Source organism: Salmo salar, chromosome 02 (genome assembly GCF_965601325.2).
Source record: "Salmo salar chromosome 02, fSalSal1, whole genome shotgun sequence".
In the NCBI taxonomy this organism is placed as follows: Eukaryota; Metazoa; Chordata; class Actinopteri; order Salmoniformes; family Salmonidae; genus Salmo; species Salmo salar.
The window spans coordinates 69,151,313-69,166,112 of record NC_138292.1 but is presented as its reverse complement, the minus strand read 5'-3'; the positions used below and the strand labels follow the sequence as shown (position 1 = coordinate 69,166,112).

Below are 14,800 nucleotides of genomic sequence, written 5' to 3'. Positions count from 1 at the left end.
CACAAATGTTACACGACTAGAAAACTCAGAGAAACATGTTTTTTTTATATATATACTGAATAAACACACTCAAATATCCATTCAAATCCATTCCACAATCCACTTATCATTGACATACGTTGGTCACAGCATGAAACACACACCTAAAAGTCCCATTAATGACATACAAGACTTCACAAGGCAACATGACATTGTTCTTTACATGGTATAATAAGCATCATAGACTTGGTGCTCAGTGACAGCGCTTCTTCAACCTGGAATCCATAGTGATGAAACCGCCACGTCCACTTACAATATTACCACAATATTACTACTTCAAACATGGATGCTCTTTTCCTCAAAAGAAAAACAACAACTAATGTGCCTGGGGTCGGCCAGTGGCGCTGTTCCACCTATCGCGGATCTCAGCTTTAAGGCACAGGAAGGCTCTGTTTGTCCATAGAATATCTCTGTACAGAGCAAGTAGAATTGACACATTCTAATAATTATTGCACCAGATCCCAAAGGTATTATGGAAGACCACAGAGCACCAGTTGAGTGGGGTGGTTTGATTCCGGATTGACTCAGGTTTTGAATCAGGATGGACTACATTTGTTCTTTGTTGATGGCCTACGGCTCTTCACGCCTGCAAGAAAGAAAGGAAGGAAGAAAGAAAGAAAAGTGCTTTGGTTAAATGACTTGAGAGAGAGAGATAAACAGAGAAATACAGGTATTGACATAACGATGAGAGAGGGAGAAGGAGGGAGAGAGAATCAAACTGAGCTAAAATAATGAGACAAGAAAAACAACTTACTGTCATTGTCTTGTGTGTTGACAGTCTGTTGAGAAGCACTCTTCAGGCTCATTTTAGACTTCTTACTCTTCATTGGTTGTTTCACCATAACTTCAAGGTTATTCATCTCCTCCATACTATTGGTTCCCAACGATGTGGGGGAGGAGATTGGACTGGTTGCCGGGCTATCACCCCCGGTGACCACGCTCTGATTGGCTGTCGATTTCCCCTTGAAGAGTTTCTTAAAAGAAGAGCGGGATTTCTTCTCCAAAATGCTGTTGTTTTTTTTCACCCCTATCTTCCCGTCGTCGGGTGGTAGCGGGGTGAGTTGATCCAACCACTCGCTGTTCACCTGCATTAGTCCCTCAGGACCCGCAGTTATAGCTGTCTTTTCTATGCCTGGTAGATCCTGCAAGGACCCCATCAGTCCAGGAACACTATTCCCGTACACCAAAGAGTATTTGGGGTTGTGGTATTTATGTGCAGGCACCTGGAGATCACCTCTACGCGAGTGGCCTAGACTAACCTGGAATCTGGATGTGGCGGCTCGTATCTGGGGTTTTACGGGCTCCACCTTGAGCCGCGCGGCGGCGGCCATTTTGGGAGGTGGGCTGAGGTTGAACTCCTTGTAGAGGTCCAGTTTTTCGGAGATGGCGTAGAGCTCGCAGAAGTCGCGGTCGAAGAAGTCGACCACCTGGCCAGTCATGACCGTGATCATGTTGCGGTCCATCCGAGACGAACTCCATGAGAAGCTAGAGGAGAAGAAGATCACAAGAACGATGTTTAGGTCTTCAATAAAAACACAGTGAAACACACACAGCAAGAGAAGCTAGGAGAGAACGAACAGATATATGTTGTGTCTTGGAAATAAACACAGAGTAACACACACGAGACAAAGACAGAGAGACAGACAGAGAGACAGACAGAGAGACAGACAGAGAGAGACAGACAGAGAGACAGACAGACAGAGAGAGACAGAGACAGAGACAGACAGACAGACAGACAGAGACAGAGACAGAGACAGACAGACAGACAGACAGACAGACAGACAGACAGACAGACAGACAGACAGACAGACAGACAGACAGACAGACAGACAGACAGACAGACAGACAGACAGACAGACAGACAGACAGACAGACAGACGAGAGAGATACTTTCTCTCACCTGTAGGAGCCGAACATGACTTTGTCCCCATCCACCAGCATGTATTTACTACACAAAGAACCAAGGAGTCGACCGAAGGACAGACCCAACCCTGTACCCTGAACTGTACGAGTCCTGATGTTCTGAAAGATACAACACACACAGTTATATAAAAGGGTTAGGGTTATGGTAACTTGACACAGTCATAAACAAAATGCACGCAGACGAGCAAGATTCTGCATACACACAGAAAGCCATCAACTCATCGGTGTTAAACCTCCCATATCCAAACTACCATCTGTGCATATTAACATAGAAATCTGTTGAATTTAAGATGCCAAAAATCATTTGACATTTCATTTATTTAGCAGACGCTCTTATCCAAAGCGACTTACAGTTTTTCCTTACTGGTCCCCCAGGCATGTCACATGATCACACATGACACAGGGCCCTTGTACAACACATAAGTGAGTAGCCTAAAGCCTTCAATGCTCCTCTGCTTCAGTAGGAGGGACCGTCTCTTACCCGCAGGTGCTGAGCTCCGACCTGCAGCCTGCAGCACATATCCAGGAAGTGTGGAACCCCGCTGACATCCAATAGGATGTAGACGGCCACGGAGCGCCGCGACGCTGCGTCCAGCAGGTCCTGCAGTATCTGGATGTCTGTCAGCAGGTCCATGACTATAGCTAACACCTGAAAGATACAAAGACAATCAAACTTTATTTAAAAATGTAATACACTCAAACTTTATTTAAAACACACATGGAGGCAGGGGTAATCAAATACAATCAAACTTTATTTAAACACCTGGAGGGAGAAACAAATACATTCAAATCAAACTATATTTAACGGTCAACAACTACATAAAAAAAACATACAATTTACACAATGTATTTGAAATACAGCTAGAGCAATACATGGAAATAAAGAGGGATTAAGAACAATAGTAGTGAATCATATCACTTGAAAGTCAATAAAACAATGAAAAACCTCCGTGACGAAAGACCATAGAACAATCACTGACTGTCGGGCTGAAAGCACAAGCTGGGCCTACAGAAAACCCGTAGGCTTACACTAAACCCGTAGGCTTACACTAAACCCGTAGGCTTACACTAAACCCAGGGTGTTATAAAGGCTTATAAACAGTGACATCTTGGCGGTGTAGAGACATTTTTCTCATTTTTAATCTAATTCCTGCAATTCTGCACATTTTACAACTGAGCTGAGAGACAATGTTGCCGTTTTAAATCTAGTTTCCTGCAGTTCTAGGCATTGTGCCATGGCTAAGGCTGTGTTCTTTTTCTCCAGCATCATAACTAAATAAATACTGCTAAATTCATTGTTTTGGGAACTTTCAACTTTCTCCCTGAGCTTTAACATTGGTGATTGTTAGTTCTCAGAGATTATACTATAAATATATATGTCCATTATCTTTACTAAATACTTTATATCTGGTTTAAGTGGTTTAAATTTACACTGAAAGTGTTTTTTTATCCCTGAAAATTATACATATTTTTTGGATATATATATATATATATTTTATATATTTTTTAACATTTTTACATTGTTTGGACATAGGGGCCTGAAAAAACGCGTAGTCAGCCTCCCTACGTATTTCAATGGAAGAAAAATCCCTGTAGTTGCCCCAACACGTCTCCTAGCTGCCCCAACACGTCTCCTAGCTGCCCCAACACGTCTCCTAGCTGCCCCAACACGTCTCCTAGCTGCCCCAACACGTCTCCTAGCTGCCCCAACACGTCACCTAGCTGCCCCAACACGTCTCCTAGCTGCCCCAACACGTCTCCTAGCTGCCCCAACACGTCTCCTAGCTGCCCTAACACGTCTCCTAGCTGCCCCAACACGTCTCCTAGCTGCCCCAACATGTCTCCTAGTTTCCCCAAAGCTGCCAGGCTGCCAGAGACAAAGCAGGCAGAGACAAAGCAGAGACAGAGACAGGTATGTGGGGAGCGTTTGAACACAACATAAAACACCTGAGGAAGGAACTAGAAAGTGGAATCTCAGCTATTATCTTTCCCCAGAACTGGTTCTGTTCTGCTTAGCTTTTACTTTCTGTTTGATATGGGGAATTATTGAAAAAGTAGGAATTTCCATGGACCTAGAACTCTCTGGAGTAGGATGAGACCGATACATTGACTTGAATGTGTCCACAACATAACACTGCCTTTTCAGTCTGCATCACAAGAAGGAGTGGACCTTTTTATAGTGCTTGAGATAAAGGAATTCCTTGTACACAAAACAATATGGGCATAATAAACTCTATTGGGAGTAAGATAAGAAAGAATCATTCACTTACAGTGACAGAATGTGAAACTAAAACCGTGTTCACACTGCAGGCCTTAATGCTCAAATCAGTTTTGTTTTTTAAATCAGTTTTGGAATACTGACTGTCCAAACACCAAGTTACAAGTGACCAGATCAGATTTGTGTGTGTTCAGACAGCAGCCATTTTCTGACATGGCTATGCTAGTTGTCATAGTAACGACTGGTGTATGTTTATTGGTGGTGGCTCTCATGCTTCCTATTAATCAGAAGTTATGTAGCAAGCCCAGGTGACAATAATGCCTGCCATGGATGTTTCCCTGTTGCTTTGAATGTTCTATCATAGTGTTTGAATACTTTATTTTTTATTTTTTAACCCTCAAAGTACAAGATGAAACAAGTCCTTTTTGAAAGGGCCTACCAAGGTGGTTTGAAACGTGGCTTGAAATATCCGATTCCATGTGGCCTTTGGCTGTTCAGACCACATGAAAATAACAGATTTGAATCGGATATGCAAAAAAATTGGATTTGAGTCACTTCAAAATGCCAATGTGAACAAGGCTTAACTAGCATGCCTACAAAAGCTGTATTCTTGAGATGACCTCAGTAATGGGAAAGGTGGAGGAGGAAAACGTTTCACATGAATGTTCTCATTCAGACAAGGAAAAGGCTGTATGCTGACATCACATCCTCCAGAGAAAACATGCTGAGTGAAGGGTTCTCTGTTGTAACAACAGGGTCTGTGTTGTGTTCACAAAGCCTCGTACAGAAGGACTGCTGATCAGTTTGGCCTTTTAGATCATAATGAATAAGACTACATGGACCGGGGAGACCTGATCCTAGATCAGCACTCCTACTCTAACCCATACACTTTATGAGTACGGGCAAAGAGAAACAACAAGTTACAGTATGAAATAATTCAAGTTAAAACCTACAACATCACAATGTCTTCCATCTAACAGTAGCTGCAACAAAATCCACTCATTGTTTATGCCATCCATGTAAATGTTGTGATGTGGATTACACAGTAATCTATTCAACTGTATGTAGATGAAGACAACCACAGTATGCTAAGCTAAACACACCACACCTGATTATGTAGGTCCCTGTATCACTACTGTGTGTGTGTGGACCTGTTTAACTATACATTTAACTATACAAGAATAGTAAACATACAAAATGTGACCAACTGGGGACATTTTGTTAATCCCCATGAGGTCAAATGCTATTTCTAGGGGGTTTAGGGTTAAGGTTAGAATTAGTGTTAGAACTAGGTTAAAGGTTAGGGTTAGGAGCTAGGGGTAGGTTAAGGTCAGGTTTTTGGTTAAGGTAAGAGTACGGGTTAGGGGTTAGGGAAAATATGATTTTGAATGGGACTGAATTGTGTGTCCCCACAAGGTTAGCTGTACAAGACTGTGCATGTTTGTGGAAAAGGAGTGCTGAACAGGCCCCCATTAACATTGCACGGGGCTGTAGTGGAGCGGGTCGAGAGTTTCAAGTTTCTTGGTGTCCACATCACCAACGAACGATCATGGTCCAAACACACTAAGACAGTCATGAAGAGGGCACGACAACACCTTTTCCCCCTCAGGAGACTGAAAAGATTTGGCATGGGTCCCCAGATCCTCAAAAGGTTCTACAGCTGCACCATCGAGAGCATCCTGGCCGGTTGCATCACTGCCTGGTAAGGCAACTGCTCGGCATCTGACCGTAAGGTGCTACAGAGGGTAGTGAGTACGGCCAAGTACGGCCAAGTAGTGAGTACAGCCAAGTACATCACTGGGGCGAAGCTTCCTGACATCCAGGACCTCCATACCAGACCAAAAAATAAAGGCTCCAATCACCCAAGTCATAGACTGTTCTCTCTGCTACCGCACAGGAAGCGGTACGGGAGCGCCAAGTCTAGGACCAAAAGGCTCCTTAACAGCTTCTACCCCCAAGACATAAGACTGCTGAACAGCTAATCAAATGGCCACCCAGACTATTTACATTGACCCCTTGTTATTGTTATGTCATTTTCTTGTGATCTTTATTTTATTTATTTTTTAACTTTTAATTTTTAACTCTATTTCTCTAACTGCATTGTTGGTTAAGGGCTTGTCAGTAAGCATTTCACAGTAAGGTCTACACTGGCTGTACTATTTGATTTGATGTGTGGGTGATGTGTACTTGCAACCACATTCTCTCCATTTCTCATAACATGAAACAAACTGGTTCAAAGCATCCGGCTGCGGTGTTCCATGAAATCCTGTTTGGCACACACACACACCTGAGAAATTACTTTCATATTTTCTCATTCACTCACTAGTAGGGTGAAGTTGCCCCTAGGTGCTGATCTTGGGTCAGTTTTAAATGTCTCCCACTAATGGTTAAGGTGAGGAAACTTCAGCCCAGAGCGGTGAACTACCCAGGGGGAATCCCCTGTAGGTATAGATAGACAGTGTATGCACATTTCCATGACATTGTAAGCTACCTGCCGCCCTGTGAACTCACATTAACACACTGTCATATATGTATCATACTGTATATGACATAGGCCCAGGTTTAACATATCATCAACTATCATCATACTTCTGTAACAATATACTGTATTGACACAATCATTTTTTACCTGTTTTATTGAACCTTTATTTAACTAGGCAATTCAGTTAAGAACAAATTCTTGTTTACAATGACGGCCAAACCCAGACCGGACCAAGACATCGATGTGATTGTGTGTTCTTCTAAGACCTAGTTGTACAAACGGAGGAAATGTGTCATGGACTGACTGCCTGACTAACTGACTGACTGACTTGCTGATTGGGTGGCTCTGACTGGATGACTCACTGGCTGACTGGTTGACTGACTGGGTCAAGATGGGTGGGTCCAAAATGACTAAAACAAACGTCGCTAAAGGCAACTCAAATAAGCAGCTCTGACTGAAGTTCACCACTGTTATGTGCTGCCAACATGCTGAGTGATTTGTTCATTCATCACAATGGAATAGAACCCCCTTTATCTCTCCTGTGTTGTTTTAATGTGAGGTTGTACCCATCCAAAAAAGGTGGAAAGTACAGACAATGTGTGTGTGTGTCTTTGTATATGTGTTCTCTGAATAGCCTAATCATGAAAGCTAGCCTAACTTTAATTGACATGACAGAATGTTTCCTGTGTAATAGGGAAATCAGCTGTTCGTTCAATGAGGGCATTCAACAATGATATGTGTTATCAGACAGGATTCATGGCCCGTGGATGACCTCCCAAGTTTACTGGAAATCATAATAATAACAAACAAATTAAAAAAAAGGTTACTTGTTGGACGTAAAAGACTGTAAAAACACCAGGAAATCAGCGCCAAGTGATTTTAATTTAAGAAATATGTTCCCAAGAATTCCCAAGCATAACAGAGAGACACGTGATTGTATATAAACTTAAGCAAGGTTTGAAATAATTATGTTTTGGTCAAAAATGATATCTGTTTGGGCTTCTTGCGGTCAATTTGCAGTCTACAAATGATTTGTAATTATGTTCAGGCCTCTCGACAATCCTCTCAACAAAAAATATCGTCCCGCGGTTGAATCTAGTTGATGATCACTGCTCTACGAGTTTAAACACTCACTTCCATAGGCCCCTGTTGATGCAGACACACACACACACACACACACACACACACACACACACACACACACACACACACACACACACACACACACACACCTTATTTCTCACTCCGCTGAGACACGCCTCTAATAATCAGTCCTTTATTCGGGAAATCCATTCATTCTCTCTATCCAATCACCGCCTCTCCCCTAACCCCCGCAGACGCATTTTAAGTTCTCCGATAAATTAATATAAAGATTACTTTCCCATGAAAAAAATGGCTTCATGAGTTAGATTCCTAACTCACATTTGAGATACATAGGCCATGGCTATCACTATCCCAATAATAAACCAATACAACACAGTCATTAGTCCTGCATTATTCAGCTCATCCTGATGTTATTACATCATTACATAACAGTATATACCCACAGTTCACCTTGGTAGCTTCTTGGATCAGCCTACGAATGACCTCCTTGATGTGCGGTCCGTTCTCTTTTGGCGGGTGCGTGTGAACTGCCACGCGTGTGACCCCCTTGAACAAACCCCCGTTGGGCCAACCGAGATCCAACGGCGGCACCTCTGTATCCGACATCTGCGGCCAGTACGTCGAATGGTGCCCCGAGTCCGCTTTGGAATCGTCGGGTTTCGCCTTTAATTCTCCGGACTTCTCTTCATCTTCAGTGTCATATTCTTTGAAAGTGTTCCTTATCGTTTTAATATCACGAGCCGAGAGAAAGTCTTTCACTTTGTCCTCTTTCAGTCGCAGTTTGAACGCGCCGTCACCGTTTTTGAGCAGTTGTTCAACCGCCGCGCGTTGTTCTTCGCTGTAGTAAAACTCCGGTTTGGACTCCGGGACGTTCTCTTTGATGTGGCCGTCCTCCATGCATGTTAGCTGGGACTCGGCCATGGCTGGACACCGCTGTGTCACGGCTGTACTGAAGCCTTTGGGTAAAGTCGCACAACCGCTACCGTGTGATTTGAAAAGGATCCGGAAGATACACGGTCACCTACCTACCTAGGCTACCTGTGTGACGTTTGACTTTGACAGCAAACCTCAAATGCCGCGTTCAGAAAACTGGGAACTTGGAACTCGGAAATCTCCGACATCAGTGCGTTCAAGACAACTGGGAACTCGGGGGAAAAAAAAGCGAGTTCCGTCTGTGAAAAATCTTTTGAATGGTCATCCAAATCGGAATTCCAAGTCGGAAACTCGGGCATCCTAGAGCTATATGAATTCCGAGTTGGATGACCATTCCAAGCACATCCTTTTCAGAGTTCCCAGTTGTCTTGAACGCGGCATTACCTGCCATAGGGGCGGAACAATAACAACCTTGTTATATGACGGAAATCACCCTATGGAAGCACCCAACGCTTATGTGGCTATCATGCAAGTGACTGTCAGACTGTGATTATTGTTGGACTTCGAACAACCCAGATATTTGTGACTCTTCTTGGAATTGGTGTGATTCCACAGTTAGTTGATCCAAGGATTTTGCTCTTACAAAAGTCAAACTCAAAATGAATGGAAGCTATGTTGCAACGTTGATTAACACAAGGCTTTATACAGGGGCTTACAGAAAATGCATTTATTTGATAATCATACAGTAATAATTGTGTTCTGACGCAAAGTGAAGCTTTAAATAGTTGTGTTATCCTGACATAAGCCTATGGTATGGTAAAGTACATTGATAATAAACCAGAAAGAAAGTTACAATATATATATATTTAATGCTAAAGCTAATCGTTATTCTGTCTGTCTGTCTGTCTGTCTGTCTGTCTGTCTGTCTGTCTGTCTGTCTGTCTGTCTGTCTGTCTGTCTCTCTCTCTCTCTCTCTCTCTCTCTCTCTCTCCTCTCTCTCTCAGAAATAGAATTGTTAGGGAGGCAGGTAGCCTAGCGTTTAAGACTGTTGGGTCAGTAACCCGAAAGGTCACTGATTCGAATCCCTGAGTGAAAAATCTGTCAATATTTCCTTGAGCAAGGCACTTGACCCTAATTGCTCCTTTAAGTTGCTCCGGATAAGAACGTCTGCTATAAAGAATTAAGATAATTATTTAGCTCTAAATGCTAACCATTTTCTCTCTCTCATACAGGGTTGGTGTAGTTGGAAGGGAACACTCCCGTTTGTCCCCTCAGTCTTCCTTTCCACCATGACATGTCGGAACACTCTAGCACCTCGATGATGTCACCGGCCTTAAAGCTCAGCTCGTCCTTCTCCTCGGCGCTGAAGTCATACTGAGCTCTCACCTGCATCAGACCTCCGCCCCCCGTGGTCACGGCCGCACGCTGGAACACAGGTACACACATGGGTTGATTAGACACGTAGCTTCATTCTATACATACACACACATGCATGGAGGTACATACACACACACACACACACACACACACACACACACACACACACACACACACACACACACACACACACACACCACACACACAGGAGGGATTTGGTTGTAGAGTGTATACCTGTGGTGGGGGTATAGGGTCTGGTGTGCGGGGCAGGGTTTGGTGAGGCTGGGGTATGCTGGGCAGGGCCTGGTGAGGCTGGGGTGCGCGGGGCAGGGGCTGGTGAAGCTGGGGTATGCTGGGCAGGGGCAGGTGAGGCTGGGGTATGCTGGGCAGGGGCAGGTGAGGCTGGGGTATGCTGGGCAGGGGCAGGTGAGGCTGGGGTATGCTGGGCAGGGGCAGGTGAGGCTGGGGTATGCTGGGCAGGGGCAGGTGAGGCTGGGGTGCGCGGGGCAGGGTTTGGTGAGGCTGGGGATGAGAGGATGGGGCTGATGTCCTGGTCTGGCCGAATCCCCTCTCCTAGGAAGAAAAGTGAAATTAGAGAGAGAGCACTGTTATAACTTTTCTTTCAGATTCGATAAACCGATAATGAACAGTTTTAGCTATTTATCCGGATCAAGCTTGAAGTACCCTACACCATCATTTAGTGAATAGGGATCCTCCATAGTTCTACTCCTGCCTGTGTTTCTGTGTCCAGCAGATAGATGCGGCTGTCTTTAGAGACAGAGTTCTTCATATAGTACTCCACCAGCTCCTTTATTAACTACGTATAAGCCCTTCATAAACCCCTTATAAACCCTTTATAACTACCTATAACCAGTACCTGTGTTTCTGTGTCCAGCAGATAGATGCGGCTGTGTTTAGAGACAGAGTTCTTCATATAATAGTTCACCAGCTCGTTGAAGGAGCTGAACTTCTCAGACCAGAGGTAATACTGCCCTCTGGTGTCTGCCATCACCTTGAAGTGCTGCACGTCTGTCTCGTGTCTGGGAGAGGAGAGGTAGGTAGGTACGTAGGTAGGTAGGTAGGTAGGTAGGTAGGTAGGTAGGTAGGTAGGTAGGTAGGTAGGTAGGTAGGTAGGTAGGTATAGTGATATGATGCAAATATGAGGCAAATATGTGGTCAATGATGTTGTCGTGTACATGAATCTATCTTTTTAATGTAAAGACACACACACACACACTGACCTAACGGATATGGAGAAATCTCCTGGGGAGCTCTGGCTGCCCCTGATCAGAAAGGATCCTATAGGCTGGGCCATGAGAGACTCCTGGGCCTCACCTCGACTAGCACTCTCCTGGTACCAACTATAGATGGAGGGAGGAGAGAGAGGGAGAGAGAGTGGTGAGAAGGGGTGGGGGAGAGGGAGAGCAGTAAACAAAATAGTATTTAGTATTTTTCATAACATCGGATTGTGTTCACACCTGCTTACACACAGACATCACATAGCCGACACACACTGACTCACAGTACTGCTTGATTGTCTTGGGTAATAAGTATGACCTGGGTAGGTGATTGTCTTGGGTAATAAGTATGACCTGGGTAGGGGCTTGTCTTCAGTAATAAGTATGACCTGGGTAGGGGTTGTCTTGGGTAATAAGTATGACCTGGGTAGGGGATGTCTTGGGTAATAAGTACGACCTGGGTAGAAGATGTCTTGGGTAATAAGTACGACCTGGGTAGGTGATTGTCTAGGGTAATAAGTATGACCTGGGTAGGTGATTGTCTTGGGTAATAAGTATGACCTGGGTAGGGGTTGTCTTGGGTAATAAGTATGACCTGGGTAGGGGTTGTCTTGGGTAATAAGTACGACCTGGGTAGGAGGTGTCTTGGGTAATAAGTACGACCTGGGTAGGTGATTGTCTAGGGTAATAAGTATGACCTGGGTAGGTGATTGTCTTGGGTAATAAGTACGATCTGGGTAGGGGGTTGTCTTGGGTAATAAGTGTGACCTGGGTAGGGGATGGTCTTGGGTAATAAGTGTGACCTGGGTAGGTGATTGTCTTGGGTAATAAGTATGACCTGGGTAGGTAATTGTCTTGGGTAATAGGTATGACCTGGGTAGGTGATTGTCTTGGGTAATAAGTATGACCTGGGTAGGTAATTGTCTTGGGTAATAAGTATGACCTGGGTAGGTGATTGTCTTGGGTAATAAGTATGACCTGGGTAGGGGCTTGTCTTCAGTAATAAGTATGACCTGGGTAGGGGTTGTCTTGGGTAATAAGTATGACCTGGGTAGGGGGTTTGTCTTGGGTAATAAGTACGACCTGGGTAGAAGATGTCTTGGGTAATAAGTACGACCTGGGTAGGTGATTGTCTAGGGTAATAAGTATGACCTGGGTAGGTGATTGTCTTGGGTAATAAGTATGACCTGGGTAGGGGTTGTCTTGGGTAATAAGTATGACCTGGGTAGGGGTTGTCTTGGGTAATAAGTACGACCTGGGTAGGAGGTGTCTTGGGTAATAAGTACGACCTGGGTAGGTGATTGTCTAGGGTAATAAGTATGACCTGGGTAGGTGATTGTCTTGGGTAATAAGTACGACCTGGGTAGGGGCTGTCTTGGGTAATAAGTACGACCTGGGTAGGGGATTGTCTTGGGTAATAAGTATGACCTGGGTAGGGGTTTGTCTTGGGTAATAAGTATGACCTGGGTAGGTGATTGTCTTGGGTAATAAGTATGACCTGGGTAGGTGATTGTTTTGGGTAATAAGTATGACCTGGGTAGGTGATTGTCTTGGGTAATAAGTATGACCTGGGTAGGTGATTGTCTTGGGTAATAAGTATGATCTGGGTAGGTGAAGGTCTTGGGTAATAAGTGTGACCTGGGTAGGGGGTGGTCTTGGGTAATAAGTGTGACCTGGGTAGGGGATTGTCTTGGGTAATAAGTACGACCTGGGTAGGTGATTGTTTTGGGTAATAAGTATGACCTGGGTAGGTGATTGTCTTGGGTAATAAGTACGACCTGGGTAGGTATTTGTCTTGGGTAATAAGTACGACCTGGGTAGGTGATTGTCTTGGGTAATAAGTATGACCTGGGAAGGTGATTGTCTTGGGTAATAAGTATGACCTGGGTAGGTGATTGTCTTGGGTAATAAGTATGACCTGGGTAGCTGTATGTCGATGTAGTTACGTGGTATGAATCCCTTCTTTCCATGTCGCTCAGCCATCAACCAGTCATCATTGGTGCCCAAGATCTACAGAGAACAGAGGAGTGGGACACACACACACACACACACACACACACACACACACACACACACACACACACACTTAAAGTGGTTAGTATGGAGAAGTACTGTAGCCTACTATTGACATAAGTCACAGAGTGTAAACAGGAAGTGCTGTGGATACCGTATGACTAATCCATGTTTGCCATTTGACCGTCTCACAACATAGCTTAGTGTATGCTATAACAAAGGCCTGTGACCAACATGTCAGCACCTATCAACTAACCATGGGTTTGCAAGACTGTGTTGCATGGAGTATTTCTTCCGACATATGGGTTGTCTACTTATATATGTGCCCTTGCTAGGGTACACTAGTAGTGTGGAAGGGGATTGCTGTCCTCTTTACCTTCATGTTGTCTCCCTTCCTGAAGCTCAGCTCGTCCTCACCAGTGGCAGTAAAGTCATACTTACCTACTGCCTCCATAGCAGGGAGTCTGGGGGGAGTTCAGGGGGAGAGAGATGGAGAGAGAGAAGAGGGAGGGACAGGGAGAGAGAGAGAGAGAGAGAGAGAGAAGAGGGAGGTAGGGAGGGAGGGAGGAACAGAGAGAGAGAGAGAAGAGGAGGGTAGGGAGGGCCCGGAAGAGAGAGAGAGAGAAGAGAGATGAACAGGGAGAGAGAGAGAGAGAGAGAGGGAGGTAAGGAGGGACAGGGAAAGAGAGCGCGAAGAGGGAGGGATATGGAGAGAGAGGGGGGATAGGTAAAGAGAGGGAGAGAGAGAAAGACAGAGAGAGAGAGAGAGAGGGAGAGAGAGAAAGAGAGAGAGAGAGAGAAAGAGAGAGAGAGGGAGGTAAGGAGGGACAGGGAAAGAGAGAGCGAAGAGGGAGGGACATGGAGAGAGAGGGGGGATAGGTAAAGAGAGGGAGAGAGAGAAAGACAGAGAGAGAGAGAGATAAAGGAAAGAAGGAAGGAAGGAAGGAAGGAAGGAAGGGGAGAGGACAGGATAGAGAGTTTAAACAAAGGCATAGTTCTGTAACAGAAACTCAAAACACATCAACTTTGACACATCATTAATGAATATACGACCCTATAGACAACTACAACAACAACAACAACAAACACTGTAAAGGAAACGGATACATACTTCGATTCCCCCAGACAGCACGGTTAGTAGAGATGGTAGCTCCAAACTTTAACTGTCCTTGTCACAGTTCTGACAGACAGGATATGATGCTGTCCTGCAGTTGCGCAAACAGAACCTTGTTCTCAAGTTGTTTAGAAGATGTCTCACCGTACACACACACACACACACACACACACACACACACACACACACACACACACACACACACACACACACGACACACGACACACACATTAACACACACACACAGAGAGAAGGGGTGAAACCACAATGCAGTCTCAGTGAGGCCATATGCTAAATATGCATAAAGTCTGTTTCAGAAGAGAACATTCATCATTGACAAACTTCCTCCTTTGGAAGCACTGCTGTAGCTGGCTTTCTGGAAACACCCAAATAACCTTTTACATTTCACTTGCCAGCAT

The 14,800-nt window shown here is 44.6% G+C and overlaps 2 protein-coding genes across 2 annotated transcripts; both read right to left on the bottom strand.

Moving 5' to 3' along the window:
* Positions 1-25: 25 nt before the first annotated feature.
* Positions 26-9,084, bottom strand: LOC106590876 (protein FAM83F). Its single transcript, XM_014182055.3, has 5 exons — positions 8,217-9,084; positions 2,444-2,611; positions 1,940-2,061; positions 794-1,524; positions 26-625 (listed from the first exon to the last, which is right to left on the bottom strand). Exons 1-5 carry the CDS (start codon positions 8,685-8,687, stop codon positions 576-578), a joined length of 1,542 nt encoding a protein of 513 aa, XP_014037530.3. The 5' UTR covers positions 8,688-9,084; the 3' UTR covers positions 26-575.
* A 234-nt stretch (positions 9,085-9,318) lies between these two features.
* LOC106590884 (GRB2-related adapter protein) lies at positions 9,319-14,556 on the bottom strand. Its single transcript, XM_014182065.3, has 7 exons — positions 14,379-14,556; positions 13,644-13,731; positions 13,173-13,264; positions 11,258-11,377; positions 10,894-11,056; positions 10,251-10,589; positions 9,319-10,064 (listed from the first exon to the last, which is right to left on the bottom strand). Exons 2-7 carry the CDS (start codon positions 13,719-13,721, stop codon positions 9,864-9,866), a joined length of 993 nt encoding a protein of 330 aa, XP_014037540.1. The 5' UTR covers positions 13,722-13,731; positions 14,379-14,556; the 3' UTR covers positions 9,319-9,863.
* Between the last annotated feature and the right edge of the window lie 244 nt (positions 14,557-14,800).

Bases quoted from the DNA above. Each gene is read 5' to 3' on its own strand.
- LOC106590876 (XM_014182055.3), bottom strand. From the start codon at position 8,687: ATGGCCGAGTCCCAGCTAACATGCATGGAGGACGGCCACATCAAAGAG. The intron at 2,612-8,216 runs GTGAACTGTGGG...TGTATCTTTCAG, and splicing joins TGATCCAAGAAGCTACCAAG to GTGTTAGCTATAGTCATGGA. The intron at 1,525-1,939 runs GTGAGAGAAAGT...CTTCTCCTCTAG, and splicing joins GTCATGTTCGGCTCCTACAG to CTTCTCATGGAGTTCGTCTC.
- LOC106590884 (XM_014182065.3), bottom strand. From the start codon at position 13,721: ATGGAGGCAGTAGGTAAGTATGACTTTACTGCCACTGGTGAGGACGAG. The intron at 11,057-11,257 runs GTCAGTGTGTGT...CTCCTCTCCCAG, and splicing joins GATTTCTCCATATCCGTTAG to ACACGAGACAGACGTGCAGC. The intron at 10,590-10,893 runs GTACTGGTTATA...TTTTCTTCCTAG, and splicing joins TGCTGGACACAGAAACACAG to GAGAGGGGATTCGGCCAGAC.